The 20,751-nt window shown below is 45.6% G+C and overlaps 4 protein-coding genes across 4 annotated transcripts in view; all 4 read right to left on the bottom strand.

Moving 5' to 3' along the window:
- Positions 1 to 398: 398 nt before the first annotated feature.
- LOC120846713 (Down syndrome cell adhesion molecule-like protein 1) lies at positions 399 to 2,252 on the bottom strand. The gene is made up of 5 exons (XM_040503909.2): positions 2,127 to 2,252; positions 1,751 to 2,041; positions 1,282 to 1,416; positions 678 to 848; positions 399 to 487 (listed from the first exon to the last, which is right to left on the bottom strand). The coding sequence occupies exons 1-5, from the start codon at positions 2,188 to 2,190 to the stop codon at positions 399 to 401; spliced, it is 750 nt and encodes a 249-aa protein (XP_040359843.2). The 5' UTR covers positions 2,191 to 2,252.
- A 510-nt stretch (positions 2,253 to 2,762) lies between these two features.
- Positions 2,763 to 6,053, bottom strand: LOC121836431 (Down syndrome cell adhesion molecule-like protein Dscam2). The gene is made up of 7 exons (XM_042291324.1): positions 5,996 to 6,053; positions 5,634 to 5,915; positions 4,913 to 5,032; positions 4,664 to 4,837; positions 3,920 to 4,201; positions 3,196 to 3,315; positions 2,763 to 3,097 (listed from the first exon to the last, which is right to left on the bottom strand). Exons 1-7 carry the CDS (start codon positions 6,051 to 6,053, stop codon positions 2,763 to 2,765), a joined length of 1,371 nt encoding a protein of 456 aa, XP_042147258.1.
- A 138-nt stretch (positions 6,054 to 6,191) lies between these two features.
- Positions 6,192 to 7,835, bottom strand: LOC121836430 (Down syndrome cell adhesion molecule homolog). Its single transcript, XM_042291323.1, has 5 exons — positions 7,712 to 7,835; positions 7,322 to 7,603; positions 6,996 to 7,115; positions 6,750 to 6,923; positions 6,192 to 6,256 (listed from the first exon to the last, which is right to left on the bottom strand). The coding sequence occupies exons 1-5, from the start codon at positions 7,773 to 7,775 to the stop codon at positions 6,192 to 6,194; spliced, it is 705 nt and encodes a 234-aa protein (XP_042147257.1). The 5' UTR covers positions 7,776 to 7,835.
- Positions 7,836 to 16,973: 9,138 nt separating this feature from the next.
- Positions 16,974 to 20,751, bottom strand: part of LOC8025647 (Down syndrome cell adhesion molecule-like protein Dscam2) — a 55,458-nt gene continuing 51,680 nt past the window's right edge. The window contains exon 15 of the mRNA XM_040218585.2: positions 16,974 to 19,995. Coding sequence (XP_040074519.1) covers positions 19,912 to 19,995 — 84 coding nt within the window. The 3' untranslated portion in view covers positions 16,974 to 19,911. The remainder of the gene's footprint in view (positions 19,996 to 20,751) is intronic.

Raw genomic sequence — 20,751 nt, 5'->3', positions numbered from 1 at the left:
TCTTTAGAAGCGCGCATTTAGAACGCGAAATATTGCACCATTGTGGTTGTCGTGTAACAAGGTTAGGTACAAGTTTCTGTTCCTAGGTTTTTCTTAGACTACTTATTCTTGATCTTTGGCACATTAAGTTGAAGGATCGCGAGGTTGTTCAATGGAGACTGGTGAGCGAAATCGAAGGAAAGAGTAGACGCCGTCAGAAAATGTCTTATTGACGTAATTTGTGTTCTTCAGTCGGTATGTGGTATACATCAAGTTAAATAATCAAATGGAGCTATTAGTGAGGCTCAGATACGAAGCATACTCGTACCAATTTTGAGGAACGAGTGGAGCGGCCACTGAAACTGGGCAACCGATGCCTTGACTTAGCACCAAGTACCCAAGAGGGAGATCGCGGGTTTCTAGTACAAAGTGTTGTGAATGAGAGCTTTCACAACGCAGGTAATGCGGAAAAAGAAGTCCTTTGATTTTTTCTTTTTGTGATGTAGAACTGTTATTGAATGCAGATTGTGATTTGGTGATTCGCGTTCTGTTGGCTGGCGTTGTGAGTTTCCTGGTCCCGACCCTATTTGCGATGAGAGACAACCATGGTTTGCTTATAGGCCTTTGTAATTGATAGTTGTGCAACGTTTTGTGTGGAGGAAAGCTCGAGTAGTTTTGAAGTCACTAATTTGTCTTACCGTTCACAGTGACAGACAGTGTAAGCGTGGCTGATGGTGCCATGCCGTTGTCGGCTTCGCAGGTGTACTGTCCCTCATCTGCCGTGGAGACCTCCTCTAGAACGAGAGTTCCGTTCTCGTGCGGCCTGACGAGGTTTGAAAATTTTATATCTTCCCATCTGGCTTCAACACCTGCAGGTCGGATCAAAAGAAGAAAATTTATTTAGGACGAGGAAGAAGTTGATCGTGTGGAATGGAGATCGATATGCGCTTGGGTTACGTTGTAACTAGTTTGCATAGGAAAACAGCCTGGAGCAAAAACTTCGGGGTTCTAAGGTTTTGCATTGCTTGGTTCCCTGGATATTTTGCGTAGGAAAACAACCTAGATCTATGAGTTCAGGATTCTAAGGTTATACATCATGGCTTGGTTCTCTAGATGTTCCCAAGGACTGAATGTAAGAAAAACAAAAACAAAAAAACATGCGTACAAGAAGAAAAAAAAGGAATTGAATAGAGTGGATGGAGCTGGAATATCTTTGGGGGGATAATCAAACTTTCTCGCTAAAGAACTGCGGTGAGAGGGCATGGTATGGGATAGCTGGGAAGTGATATTGTTGACGGGCACCTTTTTCATTTGGCTTCCGCTGTCTTTTCCATTTTATCTTGGGCGTTGGGGATCCCGTGGCTAAGCAGTAGATGACAGCCCGTTCGCCTATGTTTACTCGAAGATCTTCGGGTCTTTTTTTCCAGGAAGGAGGCGCTAGAAAACAGACGGCCAACGAATGATACAGTACACTGGAACAAACAAATTGAACCTGCTAAGCCAAGAAAGCAAAACATCTGTTGCAATACCTAAATAATTTCTACTATACGTAAGCAACGAGTCACTGAGCCATTATTATTTGCGTCGCAGAAGCATGGGTTCAAGGTAACGTCCACAATTACTATTATGCTTATTTTGAGTGAATTCAATACTGGCTAAATAGGCTATAGATATAGATTTGTTAAGCAGCGCTTTTTATATTTCACTAGTGATTAAACGACGTGGTTCTGCCTACTTGTCTGACATAATTATTGAAGCGTTCAGTGCCTACCTTGAACGTCAAGCGTTGCTGTGAAGCTGTCGAAACCAGCTCGGTTTTTGGCGATGCAGGTGTAATTCCCGGCATTAGATATTTCCACTGGTTCGACGATAATCATTGAGGCACCCCGCTTCGTTTCGACGAAGACATTTTTTGCACTGCCTATGTCTTTCCCGTCCTTCAGCCACGATAGAGTGACCTGACTTCCTCCGGACGTCGTGGTACAGGCCACCAACACCCGGGACCCCGGCTTAACCGTTGGGGGAAAGCTGAAAGGTTGCAGCCTTGGGACGTCAGCGGGCGCTGAAATATGGTATATCATAAGTTGCGTGTGGTGTCCTTTAGCACACTGATTCATGATTAGGCGAGTCGTCCACCATACACCCACCTGCTTTCGATCCGCTACTCACAAGCGCCAGAGCGATGCTGAAGACAACGGTTGGCTTCATCATGGAACCGCTTTTAGGAGTTTGTGAGTCACGGGGTACGTTCCTTCACTGTCACTCGCTTGTTGTGTTTTCCAGAGGTGGTTACCTCTCCTCGAGCATCGCATGGATATTACACACACATTTCACCGTTGGCAGAACACAGCACAGAAGCGAACGGGCGGCGACGTTGTTCTTGTCTTTAGTGGTGGCCATGTTTGCGTTGTGGGGCAGTGTTACTCCTGGTGGACGATGGGAGTGCGAGGGCCTTCGCGTTTGTGGACTCTTAGCGACACTCATCGTGCAGGGGCGGAACTACATATTGAAGCCCTATTTGAAACCGCGCATTTGAAAAAGAGGAATACGTGACTTTTGCGTACTTGTGCCGGTTCTGGTGTAGCCAGCCATAATCACTAGCGTTTGAATTTAGATATGTATTTTTTTTTATTTGTAGAACGGATGGCGAACGGTGCTGAAACATCAAATGTAGGGCTTTAGCCAGCCCATTATGGCCGACCTCCAGCTTCGTCAAAATATTAAAGACTGAGCAGAGCGATGCATTGAACTATGGTGGGAAGGTCGCAAACGACGACGTTATCTCAGAAAATTGTGATACAATAAAATGTTGGTTTGCTATCTGAAGACCTGTACCAGGAACAAGGGTCTGTTGCTGAGGTTTCCGGAATAAAGCGTGTTTTATTTTGTCTTGTCAATATTTCTGGATATCTAAATAACCGACAGTGTTGTGATATTCGCTCACCGTTGACTGTGATCCTCACAACGTGGCGGGCATTTGGTAGTACGCCATTGTGGGCTTCGCACAAGTAGCTGCCGGCGTCGGCAAGCTCGACTTGATGAATGACGAGGGATCCGTTTCGGTGAATGGTATAATGCCCAGGTCCAGTGATGTCTACCCATTCCTGTTCACTTTTGCCTGAAAGACGAATGAACGTTCTGTCTTAGCGAGTGCTACTTTCGGAACGTACATTGGTCAGTGTTAGTTGGATGTGTAAAATCGAGCATGTGACGTACCTGCTTTTTTCTTGAAGCTCACTTTCGGCTGCGGATAGCCGACGGCAGGACAGTCCAGTTGGAGCGTCTTGTTCCAGTCGACTGACTTGTCTCGCGCTAATCCTTTCCACGTGGGTGCCGCTGAATCGGAAGAAACAGAAGGCAAAGCATTTAAGGGACAAGTACGTGCCTTTAAAAAGTGAGATGAGATGGTAGTCAAGAACAGTAAGGGACACGACAAATCAATGGGACACCCTCACTGATATATATATATATATATATATCAGGCCTGTAGTCAGGATTTTCTTCCGGGTGGGTGGGGGGGGGGGGGGGGGGTGGGGGGGGGGCCCGCCCATGACAGAATGTTGTATGAGGGAAAGGGGGGAAAGGAATCCCCAAAAAAATAAAAGATTTTTTTTTTTTGGGAGGGGGGGCCGGGCCCCATGGGCCACCCCCCTGGCTACGTGCCTGATATATATGTTGTTTTTGTATTTTGTTACATATTTTCCTATATTTAGTAAACATCGCAGGCACCACATGCGGAACCACACTGTCAGTTCACACAATGACAGAACCGAAGACTGAGAAGTATTATGCAGAACAGATTAGTTGTTAACAATATGCCTGATTCTGGACTCTGTTTTATGGCAGAAGTCATGCATAGGCATATAAGATGCTACACAACAGTAAAGCTAAATATTAGCATTAACAAATAAAACGGCGAAAAAACGATTTCGCAGCTTACATTCAACCTCGAGGACTGCCGTGAAGCTGTCAAAGCCATGCTTGTTCTTGGCGATGCAGGTGTAATTACCAACGTGAGTCGGGTGCACGGACTCCATCAGCATGACCGAATACTCCGACTCTGATCTGAGACGGATTCCTTGGTTTGCTGCCATCGTGTTTCCGTCCTTGAGCCACGAGAAAGTTATCGGCTGACTGCCCGAGGTTACGTGACACGTTAGGAGGGCTTTCTCGCCGACACGGAGGTTTGGAGGGAAAGCAAAGGGTCGTATTTCCGGTACTTCTGGAAAATAACGTCACCAATTAGACGTTTATAAGGCGGGGGCAATTCAACTGCAATAGCTGAAAATCGAAAAACGAGCAAACAAAAAGCTTACCTTTGGCCGAGCAGCGTCGTGAGAGCAAAACCCACAAGAAGATAAACGACCGCTGAGCAAAGGCTCGAAATGAACAACGCGGGGAACATGCTGCTTGTGAAACCATTATTGGGAACGAAAGCGACTTTGTGTAGAAGGCTTCTATAACGTTCTCGCTACGTCACTGCTTCTATGTGGAAGCCATTCTCGTACAGGCGTACTCCGGGGTATCGGGCGTCTTTTCCAGTTCTGGACATGGGGCGCCGCATGTCGGACGAGCTTGGTGTTACTCGTCCATTGTGGCCTTTTGAAAACCGTGAATTCCGCCAAGCGATGTTGCATTCCGTATTAACGTTTCATGAAGGAGTCACTCGTCGTTTTACCCGTACCGTTGACTCTGACTGTGATGGTTTTCTTGAGGGAAGGCTCGACGCCGTTGTCCGCCTCGCACATGTACTGTCCCATGTCGTTGATGTCGAGATTCGACAGCACCAAGGTGCCGTTGGGATGGGCTGCCGACTGGTGCCGAACTATCTTCTTGCTCAGTTGGCGCTCACTGTTTGCTGTGGAGCAAAACATCTAGAAATTATTATCATAACAACCGGTCTTTGTTTCAGTGAGCACAGGCCTCCACTTACTTTTCAGTTTGTACCACTGAATCTTTGGAAGAGGCGATCCAGCAGCAGAGCAGAGTAAGGTCAACTCCGTTCCGAGGGCTCCTCCAGTGTCTTGTGGTTCGTGCTTCCATTCTGGTGAAGCTTGAAAGTAGAAGCATCCGGATAACGATTTCATCAGTTGAAATTGTTTTTCCAGATTAATAAGAAACGTAAGCCTTCAATTATTATAGAACGCGACCCTTTCTTGATGAAGCGTGTTAGAAGGGATGCTTGGGCGAGTTGGATATTCATGTTGTAGGAGAAGCGCTAAATTATACTCACTCACACTCACACTCACACCAGAAAAACGGTCACTCACGTCGCGCTGACGTGAGTGACCGTTTTTCTGGTGTGAGTGTGAGTTAGTATACTTTAGCGCTTCTCCTACAACATGAAGCGTGTTAGCTTGTTTTTTTTTTTTAGAGGAAATGTAGCATGCATTCTAAGATATCAATAGTCATTAAATCATAATGGAGTTTTGCCAAGCATGCTCGTGGGATATACTATAACCCCATGTCGTTCACACGCGCACTGAACTACGAGTTTCGTGGAATACGTTTATAACGTATCCTACTCTGCACTGTTCTCTATGCGAACCGTACTTCGAGGGCAACTATGTTTTTGACAGCGTGGGAGTACAAATTTGCAACTCGCACCCGTGATTAAGTCACATCTCATGTAGTAGTTCCAGAGTAGGATTTACCTTCAACATCGAGGTATGTCGTGAAGCTGTCGAAGCCGGCCCTGTTTTTGGCAATGCACGTGAAGTTACCCGAGCTGCTGGCATCCACAGGATTGATTGACAGAACGGAGAAATCAGTTTGGGTCTGGACGTGAACATTCTTCAGTGTTGACGCGTCAACGCCGTTTCGGAGCCAAGTAAAAGTTACAGGAGTGTCACCTTCCACCAAAAAGCAAGTCGTACGTGCATTGTTGCCCGGCTTTGCGGTTCCCAGGAATGAAAACGGGTGCACCTTGGGAGTCACTGTGGTACAAAACAGATACTTTTAGACGAGTGCTGCATTTCTTAAGAAGCAATTATTTCTGTTCCGGTAAGTTACTCACCTTTAGCGCTCTTGACGACGCCAAATTGTAGGAGGGAAAGGACCAGAGCTAACTTCATTGTGGTAATGAGGGAGCCAAAGTCTAGCCTTGAAGCACGGGTATACTTTTCTAATGATACATTCAAAGCGTATGCCTCTCAAACACCCCCGACCAGCCTCTTTGACAAGGCATAGTCAAGTTACAAGTAATATGGCGCTTAGGCAGGGACGCCGACATAGACCTGAGTCTCGGACAGGCTGCGCCACATATCGTCGAGCGTTGCTACCACAGGCAGATGTAAATACGTCATCGATAGGAAGCGTTCGCGCGTTTGAGTTCTTTTGAGAAAAAATTAGCGGTGTTCGTAACCTCAATTATATTTTGAAAAAGAAAAAGAAAAGAAGCCCGCTAATGTACGTCCACAGGACACATTAGTAATTTTTGTACCCGTTTGAAGGGCAGAAAGCGTTATTTATATACACGTTTGCAAGCACGGCTTCAGGGCGCTGCCATCTTGCTTGGCTGGGGTGCGCTTGGACGAGCCATAACCCGATTACGAAGCCTTGCTAAGGCGTCGTAATCGGATTACGGCCGCGCCGAAGAGCGTACCCCACGGGGAAAGATGGCGGCGCCCTGAGACCGGACTTGCAGACGTGTATAGCAGGACGTTGTCTTTGAAAACGATTGCTAGTATGAGTTTGATAAAAATTTGAAGACGGTCCAGGAAAGCAGCGATGATTCTTAGTTACTAAAATGCAATCCGAGAATATCCCACCGTGGATCTTCAACGAGACGGTCTTCTTGAGAACCGGCGCCACACCATTGTCGGCGGTGCAAGTGTAGCTTCCGCTGTCCTCCACTTCAAGCTCGTGGAAGCCCAGTGTGCCATTTTGGTAGACGACGGCTCGACCTTGCAACATCACGTCGATGGGTCGTTCTGCAGAGTTATCTGTGATTTAAACCCTTGTTTGTTTTAACTTCATGCGCGATAATTGTAGTTTTCCAACTTATAAACATTCACCTTTGACACGTTGCCAGATGATCTTCGGGGCTGGTGATCCTGTGGCGGAACAATCCATGTCTACGGAACTTCCGAGAACGCCGGTTTTGTCACTCGGCTCCTTCTTCCATTCTGGTGGGGCTGGTAAAAAAAAAAAAAGCAATAAACTTTCAGGCTTTTGGCGGCTATGAAGAGTCTGACATTCTAAGAACACCGGTTACGTTGTTACAGTTAGCAACTTTCCGAACTATACTGGCCCATGTATAGTGGGCAGGCTGTTAGTCCGCAAATATTTAATCGATGTCGTTGTTTTCTTCTTCTTATTTTTTTAGCAATCTCATGTTTACCTTCAACTTCCAGCAGTGATGTGAAACTGTCAAATCCCGCTCGATTTTTGACGATGCAAGTGAAGTTTCCCGCGCTGGCCGCGTCTACGGGTGTGATGGTCAGCAGCGAGACGTCTCCGTGCGTTTTGACCTGAATATTTTTCAGCGAAGATATGTCGAGGCCGTTTCTGAGCCAGGAAAACGTCAGAGGTGGATCGCCAGCTTCCGCCACACAAGTCGTCTTCACAATGTCTCCCGGTTTGGTGGTCTTCCGAAAATGAAACGGTTGCAGCTTGGGAGCCACTACAAGAATGTTCAAAGCCCGTGAAGGCGAAGCTTAGTCACCGACTCGTTGCCTTCCGACCCTGTAGCAAGCGAGTCTATAAGTCAAGGTACCTTAATCATTCTCACCTTTCTCTGTACTGGTAATTGCGATACAGATTCCAGCGAATGACAAGAGGAACTGTGCTTCCATCTTGACCCTATCGAATTAAACGCACTTGCTTACAGGTGCAATGAATACAGGTTTTCGTAGGGCCTCGTCACTGAAAAAGGACGCTGCCATTTTGGATTTCTATAGGGTGCTGCAACGGGTCTAAAAACGCCGACCTGTGGACATGCGGCGCCACGTCGTGTCGACGTTACGCATTATTCCAAAGCTGGACGGAAGTTTTAAATTGTCGCGCAGGTTTTCTCCTTTTTTACTATCTGAAGCTGCTGAACGCTTTCGTTACGCTGTTTTTCTCCCTACATTTTCTGTTTCTGGTCGTTCGCTGCAGGCTTCACTTGCATCGTCAGTAATATTGTGTTGCGAATTTGCGGTTTATCGGGGTTGCCCTCGTTCGCGGGAGCGTATCCAAGCTGTCCTCGTTGGTCTGTCTTTCGAAGTATTTATGTACGCCAACGCATGGTAGCCTGAACGCCTTTTCCATCTGGCGTGTCACACAGGATCTTCAGTGCTCATTCCAGACGGGTCTTCTCAGAGAGTTTTGTTGTCCCAGCATTAATTTTCTCTCAGACTGCTTCAACTCTATCTGGAAAACAGCCACTTAATAGATGTTGAAGATATTGGTTGGCGTGTTTGCATCTACAAGAAACGCCTAGAAATTCTATATAGAAATGGAAAAATATTACGATATTTCTCTAAGATATGCTTGCTTTTATGGGGTAGGTAGTTTCTTCCTTCTTCACTCTCAGGAAATGAGTCGAACTGTCTGAGCTTTTTGTCCATAACGATCGCTTTGGTTTCATACGGTGTCATCAAGTAGGGAATTTTAACGTATTGATTGTCAAGATATCACCGTGTCTACCTCGACAGATTGTACACGAACAACCCCCTGTCTACGAGTATATATTCATTATAATTTTTTTTTTTAAATGACGTCCCGACTACTTCTTTACAATCCGCTAGCGTATTAGATTTAGAGTAACTGTTCCTGCATACCTTCTACATCCAAGTACGCTGTGAAGCTGTCGAAGCCGGCTCTGTTCTTCACGATGCAGGTGAAGTTCCCCGCACTGGTCGCATCCACAGGATTCACGTTCAGAATCGAGAAATCCCCCTGAGACTGAATCTGCACGTTTTTAGTCAGAGACGCCGAGACGCCGTTTCTGAGCCAGGAGAACGTCATGGGAGCGTCTCCAGCCTCCACCAGGCAGGTCGTCCTCGCGTTTTCACCCGGTTTAATGGTCTTCCGAAAGTGGAACGCGATGATCTTGGGAGGCACTGCAAGGGTGACGATGTAAACGAGGACATGTTCGCACTGACCGTTGAAGACGGCTATAGCTTTGACGAAGGGTTGGTTTTCATAGTAATGTGGACTAACCTTTTTCGGACGAGACGGCAGTCGCCACCTGGATGAGCACAAGAAGCAGCAGCTTGGAATGTTTGGTCTCTAAAATCCAGGGGGTGGATCTCATCGTCGTTTGAAGTTCCTCCCTTTTGGGCACTCTGCACTGTGAACCGCGAACTCCTACGCTATTCGCGGGATTGAGCCGCGGAGGAGCCTCTGGTAGAACATGGCGCTTTTGACGCCAGAACCCGGTATACGTTTGTTCAGGCCAGGGACGGGCAGGGTGCGCCACATAGTGCCGGCTTTTGGGTTTACGCGCTGGCAAAGCTAGCAGCCGCGGTGTACGATGTTCAGTGGCGGGAAAGCGCAGTTTACGCGATCCACTGTTGAGATACGCACATAATCTATCCGCACATACATGTTGACGGCTGCGGATATGCTTCATCAAAATGATACGTCTCAAAAGTGTCATTTCGTAATATGAGTATACTAAGATACCGCAGGTGATAGTTATAACCACAAGTAACTTATGTACCTGTTTCGATCTCTAAATCGTGCTATCGTCCACGATGACTTATAGCAACATTTGATGCCTATGTTTACGTGCACTGGTCACACGAAGAACTCAGCGGGAAGGTTTTTGATTTTTTTCTCACCGTGCACTTTTACTGAAAAGTGATGAGCAATGGATGTTCCAAGTCCGTTGTCTGCGACGCACTTGAACGAACCAGACTGCGACTCCTGCGTCCCTGACAAGATGAGCGTTCCGTTGTCCAGCGTTTGAGTGCTTGCACCTGCATCCGCAAAGTGGCTCCACTTGTCGTCTCCTTCTAAAAACATGAACAATGTGAAGACATTCGTTAAAAGTGTTGATGAGGTACAACTAGGGCTTCTCTTGTGTTTATGTTTACGTTGAAGGCAGGCAAGTGAATAATTCCACTTTCAGATCCTTCTAGAGCACTATACATTTTGTTGATTTTAGCTACGTTTTGGTCACCAATCGGAATGTGGCGCTTTGCCTTCAATGCACGTCAGTTTTGCAACTTGTCGAAGCTTGGTGCGCGAAAACTAAAACATTATATCTAAGATCTGGGAAGTTTATTGAAATGAACCGGCCTACTTATACTGTCGGTATATACAAACGAAGTTTTAAAACTAGGCAAGACCGAGTTCATTTACATTGTGCAATAGTTTGTAATGAGGTCACACTGAACAAGCATTCACAGCTACTGAAGCACACTCGAGTCGCAACTACAATTTTCCAACATCAAACTATGTGAGCTGCCGGCTTTTAATTGTGTTTTTCATAGTCATGATGATAAGCAGCTTTGGATTTTCAGGTACATTCTTATCTTCAATATTGATGGCATACGTACCTTTCTTCAACATCCAGGTCACTTTCGGTGTAGGAGATCCATGGGCGTGACAGCTTACGATGAGCGGTTCACCCTTAACGACGTCGACATTTCTCGGTACAGATTTCCATGTTGGGGGAGCTGTATTATTGGAACAAAGACAAAACGTAACGTCTTCACTGCTTACTTTTTGTAAGTATAGTATATACCTTCAACTTCGAGGTAGGTGGTGTGACTGTCAAATCCGGCCTTGTTTTTTACGATACAAGTATAGTTGCCAGCATTGGTCGCTTCGACGGGTTCAATTATTAACACCGAGTAGTCGTTTTCTTTTTTCTCTCGCCGGATGTTTTTCATCGTAGTGACTTCGGCTCCGTCTTTCAGCCACGAGAACGCGAAGGGCGGTGTTCCGTCAGTTGCGATACACATCACCGATGTCTTGCCTTGAGCCTTGAGCCGGTGCGGGAAACTGAAGGGCTGAATTTTCGGTGCATCTACGGAGAAAAATGTTTTGTTAAGCTTGAACAGAGTTTGCCTTCCACGGTACAACAAATGAAACGCTGAGGTACGAGAAGAATTTGGTTGCTTACCGATTGGAATCACTCCGGGAGTGAAGAGCGACAACAAAAGAAGACAGCTTCCGCAGGAGCGCATTTTTCTTGTGATTAGACGGATTCAAGACATCAGGATGCACTTGAAGTTTCCAACTGCTCGCGATTTGACGAAAGGTCTTCCTTTAACCCTTGCGATTTTGCACACCGGAACTGAGCATCAACAAATGCTCAATGGCGGACTGGGGCTGAGAAAGCTGCTTGGCGGCATGCTTCTATCAGTAGAGTTTTCGCAGGGGCACTGGACACCAGGCGCCACATGTCGTCGGTCTAGAGAAACTATTTTTCACCAACTACATTCCCGTCCGACAGGGGAAAGGGTGCCGTTGAAGAAACAGGCCGCATTAGGAATATCACATTTTCGTCGCTACTACAACCGTAATGGGACATCACAGTATGTTTAGTTGAACTTTTTCAGGGGTAGAACTCCGACTGTTCTGTCATTTTATTTTCTTATGATTCGTGCACGTAGATGAAAGAAAAACGAGTAGAGTCCCTCGTCCCGAATATCCCGCTTGTGGTCTGTTTAAATTTGTCCCACAGTCATCCGTGAGAAGGTCCAGTAGTATAGGTCCGCGACGAAGATTGAAACTTACCATATACGGCAACTGTGAGGGTGTGTTCCAGGCTGGGCGAGACGCCGTTGTCGGCAGAGCACTTGTATCGCCCTGTTTCGTTGAGGGTTACCCGAGGAATCACGAGAGATTCGCCCGCTACATCCACTGTCCACCAGGTCTGACTAGCCTCTGGACAGAAGGAAAAGAAAGAACACCAAAGAGTATATCAGGTTAATTACAGAGTGCGAGAAACAAAGATTGCGTCTTCTTGATTATTTGGTTTTCATTCGAGTAATTCTTGTAGTACCCGCTGAGGAACATGTGACACAAAACTCTTCTTAAATGATAGGTGTGCTATTAGGCAAGCAGAATCGCCTGTTAAGCATGCACGACAAACTACTTAGATTCGTTATAAATATCTTGTTTGAATATCGAAGTGACGCTGTGTATTCAGTGGATGCTTACCGTTAAACCTTTGCCATCGGAGTGTGGGTACTGGCGAACCACTGGCCTGGCACAGTAGCTTGGCTTCGCTGCCGTATGCAATCTTTCCATCTCCTATGGTTTGGACCCACTTAGGCGGTGCTGAACGAGAGGCGCGATTCACAATGCGCACCTCGGAGATTGATCGACATTCGACGTTCATCCTGCTTACCTTCGACGTCTAAGAACGTGGTGTAAGAATCCAGACCAGCCTTGTTTTTAACGACGCAGGTGTAGTTTCCACCGCTGAGGAGATCGACGGGTTCGATGAACAGCATTGAATAACCCGGTTCGTGCTTCATCCTAAGGTTACTGCTCTGTTCCGAGAGTTCTTTGCCGTCTTTCATCCACACGAATTTGAGCGGCGGTGTCCCCGACGTAACCATGCAGATCACTGAAGTTTTTTCGCCCGTCTGCCACCTCTTCAAAAAGGAGAAAGGGTTCACCTTGGGCGGCTCTGGAAGCAGCGATGCAAGAAACAACAGTAAAGACGACAGAGTCGATTGTACATAATTCAGCTACCTTGATGAGTACACTCAATCACGATATGAGCTTAAAATTTGTATCCGACGTTGACGCGATGAGTGTTTAATCCAAGAGCTGGGAGGAAAGCCACTACCACCTGAGGAAGTTGGGAATTAATATTTTAACCTGGACGGCTCTTAAGAGCTCGTCGCTCGTAATTGTTGGGTTTGCGCTAAAAAGATTGTCTTTCAGATTGAGCTAATGTTTACAAATATTGAAAACGCTGTCAGACATTTGTTTTTAGCGTTGTGTGCACGTACGCAATTGCTGCCATTTACAGCAACTGTATGGAACAGGTCTTTTTTGAAGCAGAAATTTAATTTTAGTAGACAAGAGCCCCGCAGGAAAAATACGCAACTCGAGAACTATTGAAGACTAGAAACGTTTTCATACGCACCGGCTCCCCATGTAGTAGCCACGAAGCTGGACAGAAGTATCCACATGTAAAGAGCAGCCGGGTTATGATGCATCCTTCTTGGACAGTGTTTCGTTTTTCTTTCTTACTTTCTACGATCGGTATTCTCAGCTAGCTTTGTGGGATTATTCATCTGATGCTGGACTTGCGGCTCGTCAAAGTTCGTTATGGCCGTCAGGCAGTGGTGGACGCTGTGAACTCGTATCCGACGCAAGGGTGGACGCGGGGCGCCACATGTCGTCGGGAATCTCAACTTGCTTTCGCCGCAAGCAGGACTCGCTTGGATTCACAGCACTTGAAGCAATTTCTCAGTCTTCTTCAATTCGGGATTGAGCTATATGTACCGCAATGTTGCGCTATGCTAGTCAATATTGTCTTGCATGATAGGCTAATTTTCTCCTTTTGGAAAGGACAAGCCTTCTTGAAACGACTCGCGTTTAGTTTGAAGACATGTCTTTTGGGAACTGCATGAGTTGCATCTCTTAGCTGCAGGTTGTCTGCTACTAAGGTGACCTTCATGAGAGCCTCTAAAGCCGCGGTCAGACTGCTAGTACACCCTTCAAAAGGCATGGTGTTCGCTGCAGCCATGTATCCCAGAATTGTCTGCGAACACGCCTCACACATATGTACGAGGCAACAGATTCTGTCGCACCAGTTACACATACATCAGGGGAGAAACGTGGGCTAATCCGCATGTATGAGTAGTGCGACTGGTCCTTGATTGAACCTTCTTCTGGAAATCGCGTGCCGTCTGCTTTGTTTAAGATATATGACTGGACCTAAACAACTCCTAGACCATCAAGCGAAGTAGTTACAGCGGTAAGTGGCGGCGTCTTGAGTTCTGCCTCAGGGCTAAGCGCTTATTATTAATGAATGCAACTCATAGGCAGAAGACCTCTTATGTTCCCAGTTTGACTGCATACCTCTCTCATTGAATAGAAAGCTTCTCGAGGAAAGCGTGTAATTTTTCGTTTTTGTTTGCTTTATTTTACACGGTCAGCTTGGACTCTACTGAGGGTGACCACCTTCCTGCTAGCGGAATGCGGGACACGTTGACCCGGGGAAGGGGGAGGGGGGGCGAAAGGGGGGGAGGGGGGTTCAAGAGAAGAACTGTAATATATTTAAAATGTGGCAACTGCAAAACAACAACTTAGTACGCAGTCGAGCGGGGGGAAGTTTACCGTGATGCTTTTTGACCCGAGACTGGGGCAGAAGGAGGAACCATTTTATTTACCTCTTGCCCAGTCTCGGATTAAAAAGCGCAAAAAAAAAAAAAAAAACTATTTGATGAAATTTTATTAACATACGCCACGAAATGTGGCTCTGATAACACATTTAATATCCTGTTTTGTCCGAAAGCAGATTGTATAGCTGCGATTTGTATTAGGGCAATTAAGCTCAAATAATTTTCATTGCCAGTGATATGTTTTAAGTATTAATGCCACATATGCTAATAAATGTGTCTAAAGTGAAAACATAAAATCGCGCGCAGCAGAACTCAATGCATCAAAAGAAAAGAACAAGCAGTGAGCATTTTAGTACTTCTTGTTTCCGGTCGATACTTATTTTTACCAAGATGCTCCTACAGAAATTTCGAACCTTATGTTGTTGTTTTTGACAGTTGTGAGTTGCAGTCTTTTTGCCTTGTGTAATCGTTTTCAACAAAAAACAAAAGAAAAAAAAAGTTTTTTATAGCAATGTTTTTGCATTGACACAACACGATTTAAAAACAATTACAGTAATGTCAACCATTTCGTCGTTTACCCTGAGACTGGGGTTTTTTTTGAAGAGCAGAAGTAACAGAAAAAATAGACAGGTCTCAAACTCGCTCTCTGTTTTTTCTGTTACTTCTGCTCTTCAAAAAAAACCCCAGTCTCAGGGTAAACGACGAAATGGTTGACTTCCACCAGCTAGCCTGTACTTTGACTCTTTTCTCGTACAATAATGTACTGTTCAACTTTTGGCGAGCAATTTTCACTTGCAATATTTTGTCACCAAGCCGGAGAAGCACAACAGCGCATGCGTGTCAATTCTGCAAGAACGACGGTCACTTCCCGCAATGCTCTGATAAAAAATGGTGTACCTTCGCGATTCACACGTGTACCAGCGACCTCCGGGCTTCCTCGTGCCCCGTTGTTCGGCAGCGCCATGAGTTGTGTAGGGAATTTTACGACCGTTTGAAATGCAGGACATTTTGATTTGAAACAGTCCCGCGGGTCGCGGGACGGGTAGTCAGCCCGATTCTACTACTTTCAGTTTCTTTCAGGAAATTGATAACGAACGGTTTTCAACTTGCTGTGTAGAATAGCACACCGTTTTTTGAACGTACGCGACATTTAGCCTTCCGTAGCATTTTTTTTATCGGTTTTTGTTTGTAGCAGGGCGCGCTGTTGGGTTTTCGTTTGAACCTTACGTTCCAGCCCCGCGTATTAGACGCAGGGTCTGGTACATTCTCCGTGCGCCCGACTGTTTTTATTCGTTCCAATTACACGACATTCGTACTCTGAGAACACTAAAGATTTTTTCCGCTAACTTAGTCTATGGTGAGTTCGCGTACAATACGCCCATTTCAATGTCAACGAGAGAACGTGTTCCCTAAAGATGATCGGTAGCGCCACCTCGAACGCTTCACAATAGCGGCGTTTTTGACGGGCCTTGTCTGATGCTTCGTAGACTATCGATTAATCGCCATTTTAAACGGGAATCCAGCGCCATGTTTGGATACGCAGTGGGGATTCGGGCTGATCGTACTCTATCGTAAACGTAGTCAATTATCGATTTCTGCCTTTCCGAACCTGTCTTTCGAACGCCCTAGCGGGCAGTCTCGCAACTGCTTTGATCGGGTAATGGCCCCTGTACCTCCATCCGCTTTCACGCAAACCTCCATTTGCTCAGGGCATCCACACGTTTTGACTTATAGAATTCCGGCCCATGACGACCGGTGTGTTCCAGTTGTAAATGTATGTCTCTGAAAAGAGTTTTAGTTTAGGTGAACCTCGTTTGGGTTGATATCTTGGTTATTTAAGTTTGAAGAGGTCCATGCTAACCAAATATGGCAGGAGGAATTCTGCTAAGGCTACTTTTCGCACCTTACGTGACTGGACGCCTTCGAATCATCGAGGTTGTTAATTTGACGCCCATTTGTCGTAGATAAGCCGCGTTTTCGGTTTGATCGTGAGTCCAGCTTGGGCGTGGTCCCGTCGCGTGCAGCTGGTGGCGGCGCCAAGCAGGAATATCGTGCATCAAGACTTGCGCAATTTCTGTTTATCTACTTACAAGTTACGAGGTGCGCCGAAAACGCAGACTTTCGCATCGTGCTCTTGTGGACTCGGACGCCGTTTCTTTAACCTCCGGAATCCCATAGGCTGCATTATAAACTTTTTTTCAACGCTTTTGTATGAAACTGGGCAAGACTTCGCGGTTGTACGAAGCATCAGTTTAGTGTATAGGATAACTGAAAAGAAGTAGAGAAACTAAGTAGGCGAGGGGTTTGGGAGATCACTGATAAATGCATATTAGTGTAATGCTTACAAATACATTTTAAGCTGTTGTTAAAAAATCATCTTGCGGGCTTATTTCGTATTTGTATATCGGACATTTTTGAAGACGAGTTAGAACTGGGATGATAACGACATAAAGATCGGGAAATCATGCGATTGTGAATTGAGTCTACAGACTTAACTTCTTTTTTAATGCGTGTTCTATCCCTAGTGAGAGGGAAAAAAGTATGTGAATGTGTCAAAAAACATTTGAGAACATGTATGTTCATATGAGAAGTTGTATGCACCCAATAAAATGTATATAAGTCTTTATGTTTATTGAGCGAATGATATATACAATGTTCATCTTTTCAATGGGGTAAATTGATAGAACGAACCGTTGTAGACTTACCTTTGCCAGATGCGATACGCGGAGAGAAAACATGGGTCCCGTATTAGATCGAGGGAGCAGAGTTTATTTACAAAGATGGGATCGTCCCGTTACAAAAGCAAACGTCGAAAAGTCGGAGCGTCTTAGCCACAAGCCCCCTTGTTTCTTTGCTTTTTGCGAGTGGGGCAGATCAATATACACGCACGCAGACATCCACCTTCACGTACGACGGAATTGGACACGACGGCTAAACGGAAAGCAAAATAACAAATCACCGTGCACTGTACAAGAGAGTGACGTCACGCTCAGCGTTGCCAACTCCTATAAAACATACTCATCTTCTGGACGTCTCTGCTTACGAGACGCCTCAGAGTCGACCAGCGATGCCTACCACAGTTGGTTTACTCATATGTATATATATATATATATTTGCTGAAAGCACAAAACAAGAAAATGATTTCTATACAACAACTCTATCGGTAAAGGGTACGAACAACTTGATAACGGCCATAGCGATGTAGATATGTCCGTACTTTATGAGCCAGTGCACCCGTGTTGATGTCCGTTCGCAAGCGCTATCGGTCATTTTGAATGCTTTTACGTCCGTACTCGCGCGTAATGGAAAATGAGTAAATAAAAGTGGAATGCTTACCATTTGCGATTTTCGGAGCGCAACGTTCTACTCTGCTTCTCACGTTACGTAGGGCATTGCAGAAGGCATGAGTACGAGGGGATAGCTATGATTGAAGGAGGTCATTACTGAACTAGAACTCGCATAAGGCGAACCATTTTCATGTTGCACGCGCTCACGTCTTCGCAATACATTGCACAACTTGTGAACCAGAGATAGAAGGCTTTGATTGGTCACTTGCTACATTGCTATGGCCGTATGGTAGTGCGCATACAATTGTTACTGTTGTCTTTGGCAAGGGGCAACAAAGAAGATTGCTTTGTTCGTCCGGGGATGTCAACAGCCCTTCCTTTCTTTTTCTTTTCTTTCCTTCGTTTCATTTACATATATTTATATATTGACATAGTATACGCCCTCAACAACACGGAACCAATGTCACAAGCACGTAACGTCAACGCGTTAGACCATCCACAGATCGTGCACAACAGTTCGGCGGCGGAAGATGTTGCAAAAAACTCTTTCGTGGGGAGTTCATACTTGCAGAGACACAAATATTTACAGAGACTACGAGAACAGCCGAAGAAGCTGTGATTCAGGAAGGTTATCGAAAGGATATTTCTTAACAAACTCTGATAAAAATAATGTTTGTTTCACGTTCAATATCAACATAAAAAAAGTCCTTTATATGGGTTTTGTTTACCACGGGAGAAATGAGTCAATTGTCGAATTACAACTCCTTGTCTGGGCACAATTACCTTTTCTTTCTCTCTCTCTCTTTCCGAACGGAGAGCTGTCATTTCGGTAATTTTGAATCTCAAAAAAGAAACGCACAGGATCTGAATTCATTCTTTTTTGTCGCGGAAACGTTGCATGTCTTATATTTCGTACAAGACTACGTTTGCTCGTTTTCGAGATCGGCTGGGGAGAGGTCCACACGGAAACGATTATGGCACCATGCACACAGTAATCACTTCAAACACCACCCTGTCGGTACTTTCGCGTAGCTGAAAATTCGGAATGGTTATTCTAGACGATTATAAATGTCAAGCCTACTTTTACTTCATGGCACGTAAAGAAAGTAGGACAAAAAATATAACAACCTTTGCTGGGTGACGACAACGCTTGAAGAGCACACGTAATATGTACAGCTTGCACACGGTGCTAAAACCAGCATAGCTACCCTCGTACACTTCTATACGTATCGTACACGCACCATTTGAAAAAGGATTGAGCAAAAATGAGCACAGGAAAAAATCACGATACGAAACTATCGAAGCACTATTTTGTCGCACCTCAAGTTCACCTGTGAAGAGAGGAAGAACACAGGAACGTACGATCTCCCACCCGACTCCGGATTTGATAAAAATATCGATGAGTGGCAAGAAGAACAAAACATATCTCTACCCGGGAACTTAATCTACTACAAAACGCTCGCTGCAAGCTTCGGGACTAGCATGTATGTCTGTGTTGGAAGGTAGTGCTGGTGTATGTTCTGTGGCTCTAAAGTAAAGCTGTGTTTGATTGTAGCTACAATATTGACTGCTGCCTGGTACGCGGCTTTGGTTTCACACTTTTTCCAATGTTTCTTCATCTTTTGAGTGGCTGGTATCATAGCCTTCTGTATAGGGGCTATGCTTGCATTTTATAGCAGATAAGATTTGTTCCAACCCCATTATCAGACAACGAAGGAACGTTTTTTGATGCTTTTTGAGAAGAGCCACGCCGGAGTTGCCTCTCGATATTTCAGCGACCTTCAATCGAACAAAACGTCCTATTCTGGTGCCCTTGACCATGGCGTCCGATGGTCAAGTACATTATCAGACAACAAAGGAACGTTTTTTGGTCTCTTTTTGAAAAGAGCTATGCCTGAGTCGCCTCTCGGTATTTCAGCGACCTTCAACCGAACAAAGCGTACTTTTCTGGTGTCCTTGACCGTGGCCTCCGATGACAGTTGCACATCGATCTGGTACACAATCAACGAAGGAATCTGAAAGCGACACATTAAAGAAAGACTTTCAGAGAACTCTATCCCATCTGCCGTATACGTCAGTCCTCCCCGCAGCCATCTGAAAGCAGAAACACGCCGTCGCAACGTGGTTACATGGCACCAGATAAAAACTTGGAGCACCCCAAAACGCCACAGTGGCGTTTCAGATTTGATGGGCGATGGTGAGACCATGGAACTTGCACATCCACCGGAGTTGGCGGGAGCGTGGCAGATCTAAATGCACGTGGGGGCTATTTACACGAGGGTGGAGCACGCACACACACACCACACGGACTCGGTGAAGGCGCTACGGGCGGTTGGACGCCTCTGCGGTGTGCTGGCAAGGATCGAGATGAGCTCTGTCGGCGTTTCGGATGGGTTGCATCACTGGGCGCTCTCGTACATGTGGTCCTTCTTGATGGACATGCACGCCTTGGAACCTATCGGAAGCGTGGGTAGTTCTCGGTTCTGCGAGAAGGGAAATGGGAAACGCTATGTGAGGTCTAGTTGTCGAAGTGTTGAAAACTGCGGTAGTTGGTACTGTTGGTACTGGTGCCAAAGGAAGACACAAGAAAGACAAGCGCGTCTCTTCCTTTGGGTTCTGTATTTTGTGCGCTGTTTTACAACGAAACTAAATGTGTTTTTTTTAGTGAAGTTGAGACATCAGTTATCAGAGTGCGCATAACAGAGTGTAGTCTGACGCTCCAGCATTAGTAGAGGGTTGATTGCGGGGAGTGTACTTTCCGTATCTTGTCTGCAATAGCACGCTCGGCTTTTAGAAACTTTTAAAGATATCTGCACTGTACCTTCAAGTATGTTAAACAGGCTCTGCGTAGATTGTAAGGACCCCCAGGTAAATCTTAGATCGGAAGAACGTTTTCTATTAAGTGATCGTTAAAAGTTGGGTCACCATATTGTATTCCAGCGAAGCGTTGTAATTCCGGGAGCTGATGCAATTAATTCCTTCTGACGCGTTTCGTCTTCTCTGGCGTTTTGATTTCACAATAATGGCACCGTTTTCTTTAGCTTTTTTTTTTTTTTTAGGTAGCATCTCACAAACCAACTTACGCCTCTGACATCTCGTCAGAGGTGTGTCACTGAATATAGCACGGGACTTGCGTATACGCCTCGACCTTCGAAGAACAGGTTCGAGTGGTCAGAATCGCTTGTTGGTAAACACCGAGTTGGTATATAACGTTTCGTATTAATGAGCCTGTGCTCTAC

This window comes from Ixodes scapularis, unplaced genomic scaffold, assembly GCF_016920785.2.
Source record: "Ixodes scapularis isolate PalLabHiFi unplaced genomic scaffold, ASM1692078v2 PGA_scaffold2__306_contigs__length_199485367, whole genome shotgun sequence".
Classification (NCBI taxonomy): Eukaryota; Metazoa; Arthropoda; class Arachnida; order Ixodida; family Ixodidae; genus Ixodes; species Ixodes scapularis.
Note: the sequence above shows the minus strand (reverse complement) of the source record. Positions and strands in the feature narration are given on the sequence as shown.

Coding starts and splice junctions, on each gene's coding strand:
- LOC120846713 (XM_040503909.2), bottom strand. CDS start 2,190: ATGATGAAGCCAACCGTTGTCTTCAGCATCGCTCTGGCGCTTGTGAGT. Junction 2,042..2,126: donor GAGTAGCGGATCGAAAGCAG/GTGGGTGTATGG, acceptor ACCATATTTCAG/CGCCCGCTGACGTCCCAAGG. Junction 488..677: donor ACTGTCTGTCACTGTGAACG/GTAAGACAAATT, acceptor ATTCAATAACAG/TTCTACATCACAAAAAGAAA.
- LOC121836431 (XM_042291324.1), bottom strand. CDS start 6,053: ATGAAGTTAGCTCTGGTCCTTTCCCTCCTACAATTTGGCGTCGTCAAG. Junction 4,838..4,912: donor TCAGTGGTACAAACTGAAAA/GTAAGTGGAGGC, acceptor TTTGCTCCACAG/CAAACAGTGAGCGCCAACTG. Junction 3,316..3,919: donor GGCAGTCCTCGAGGTTGAAT/GTAAGCTGCGAA, acceptor CTTCCGATTCAG/CGGCACCCACGTGGAAAGGA.
- LOC121836430 (XM_042291323.1), bottom strand. CDS start 7,775: ATGGAAGCACAGTTCCTCTTGTCATTCGCTGGAATCTGTATCGCAATT. Junction 7,604..7,711: donor AATTACCAGTACAGAGAAAG/GTGAGAATGATT, acceptor ACATTCTTGTAG/TGGCTCCCAAGCTGCAACCG. Junction 7,116..7,321: donor ATCACTGCTGGAAGTTGAAG/GTAAACATGAGA, acceptor TTTTTTTACCAG/CCCCACCAGAATGGAAGAAG.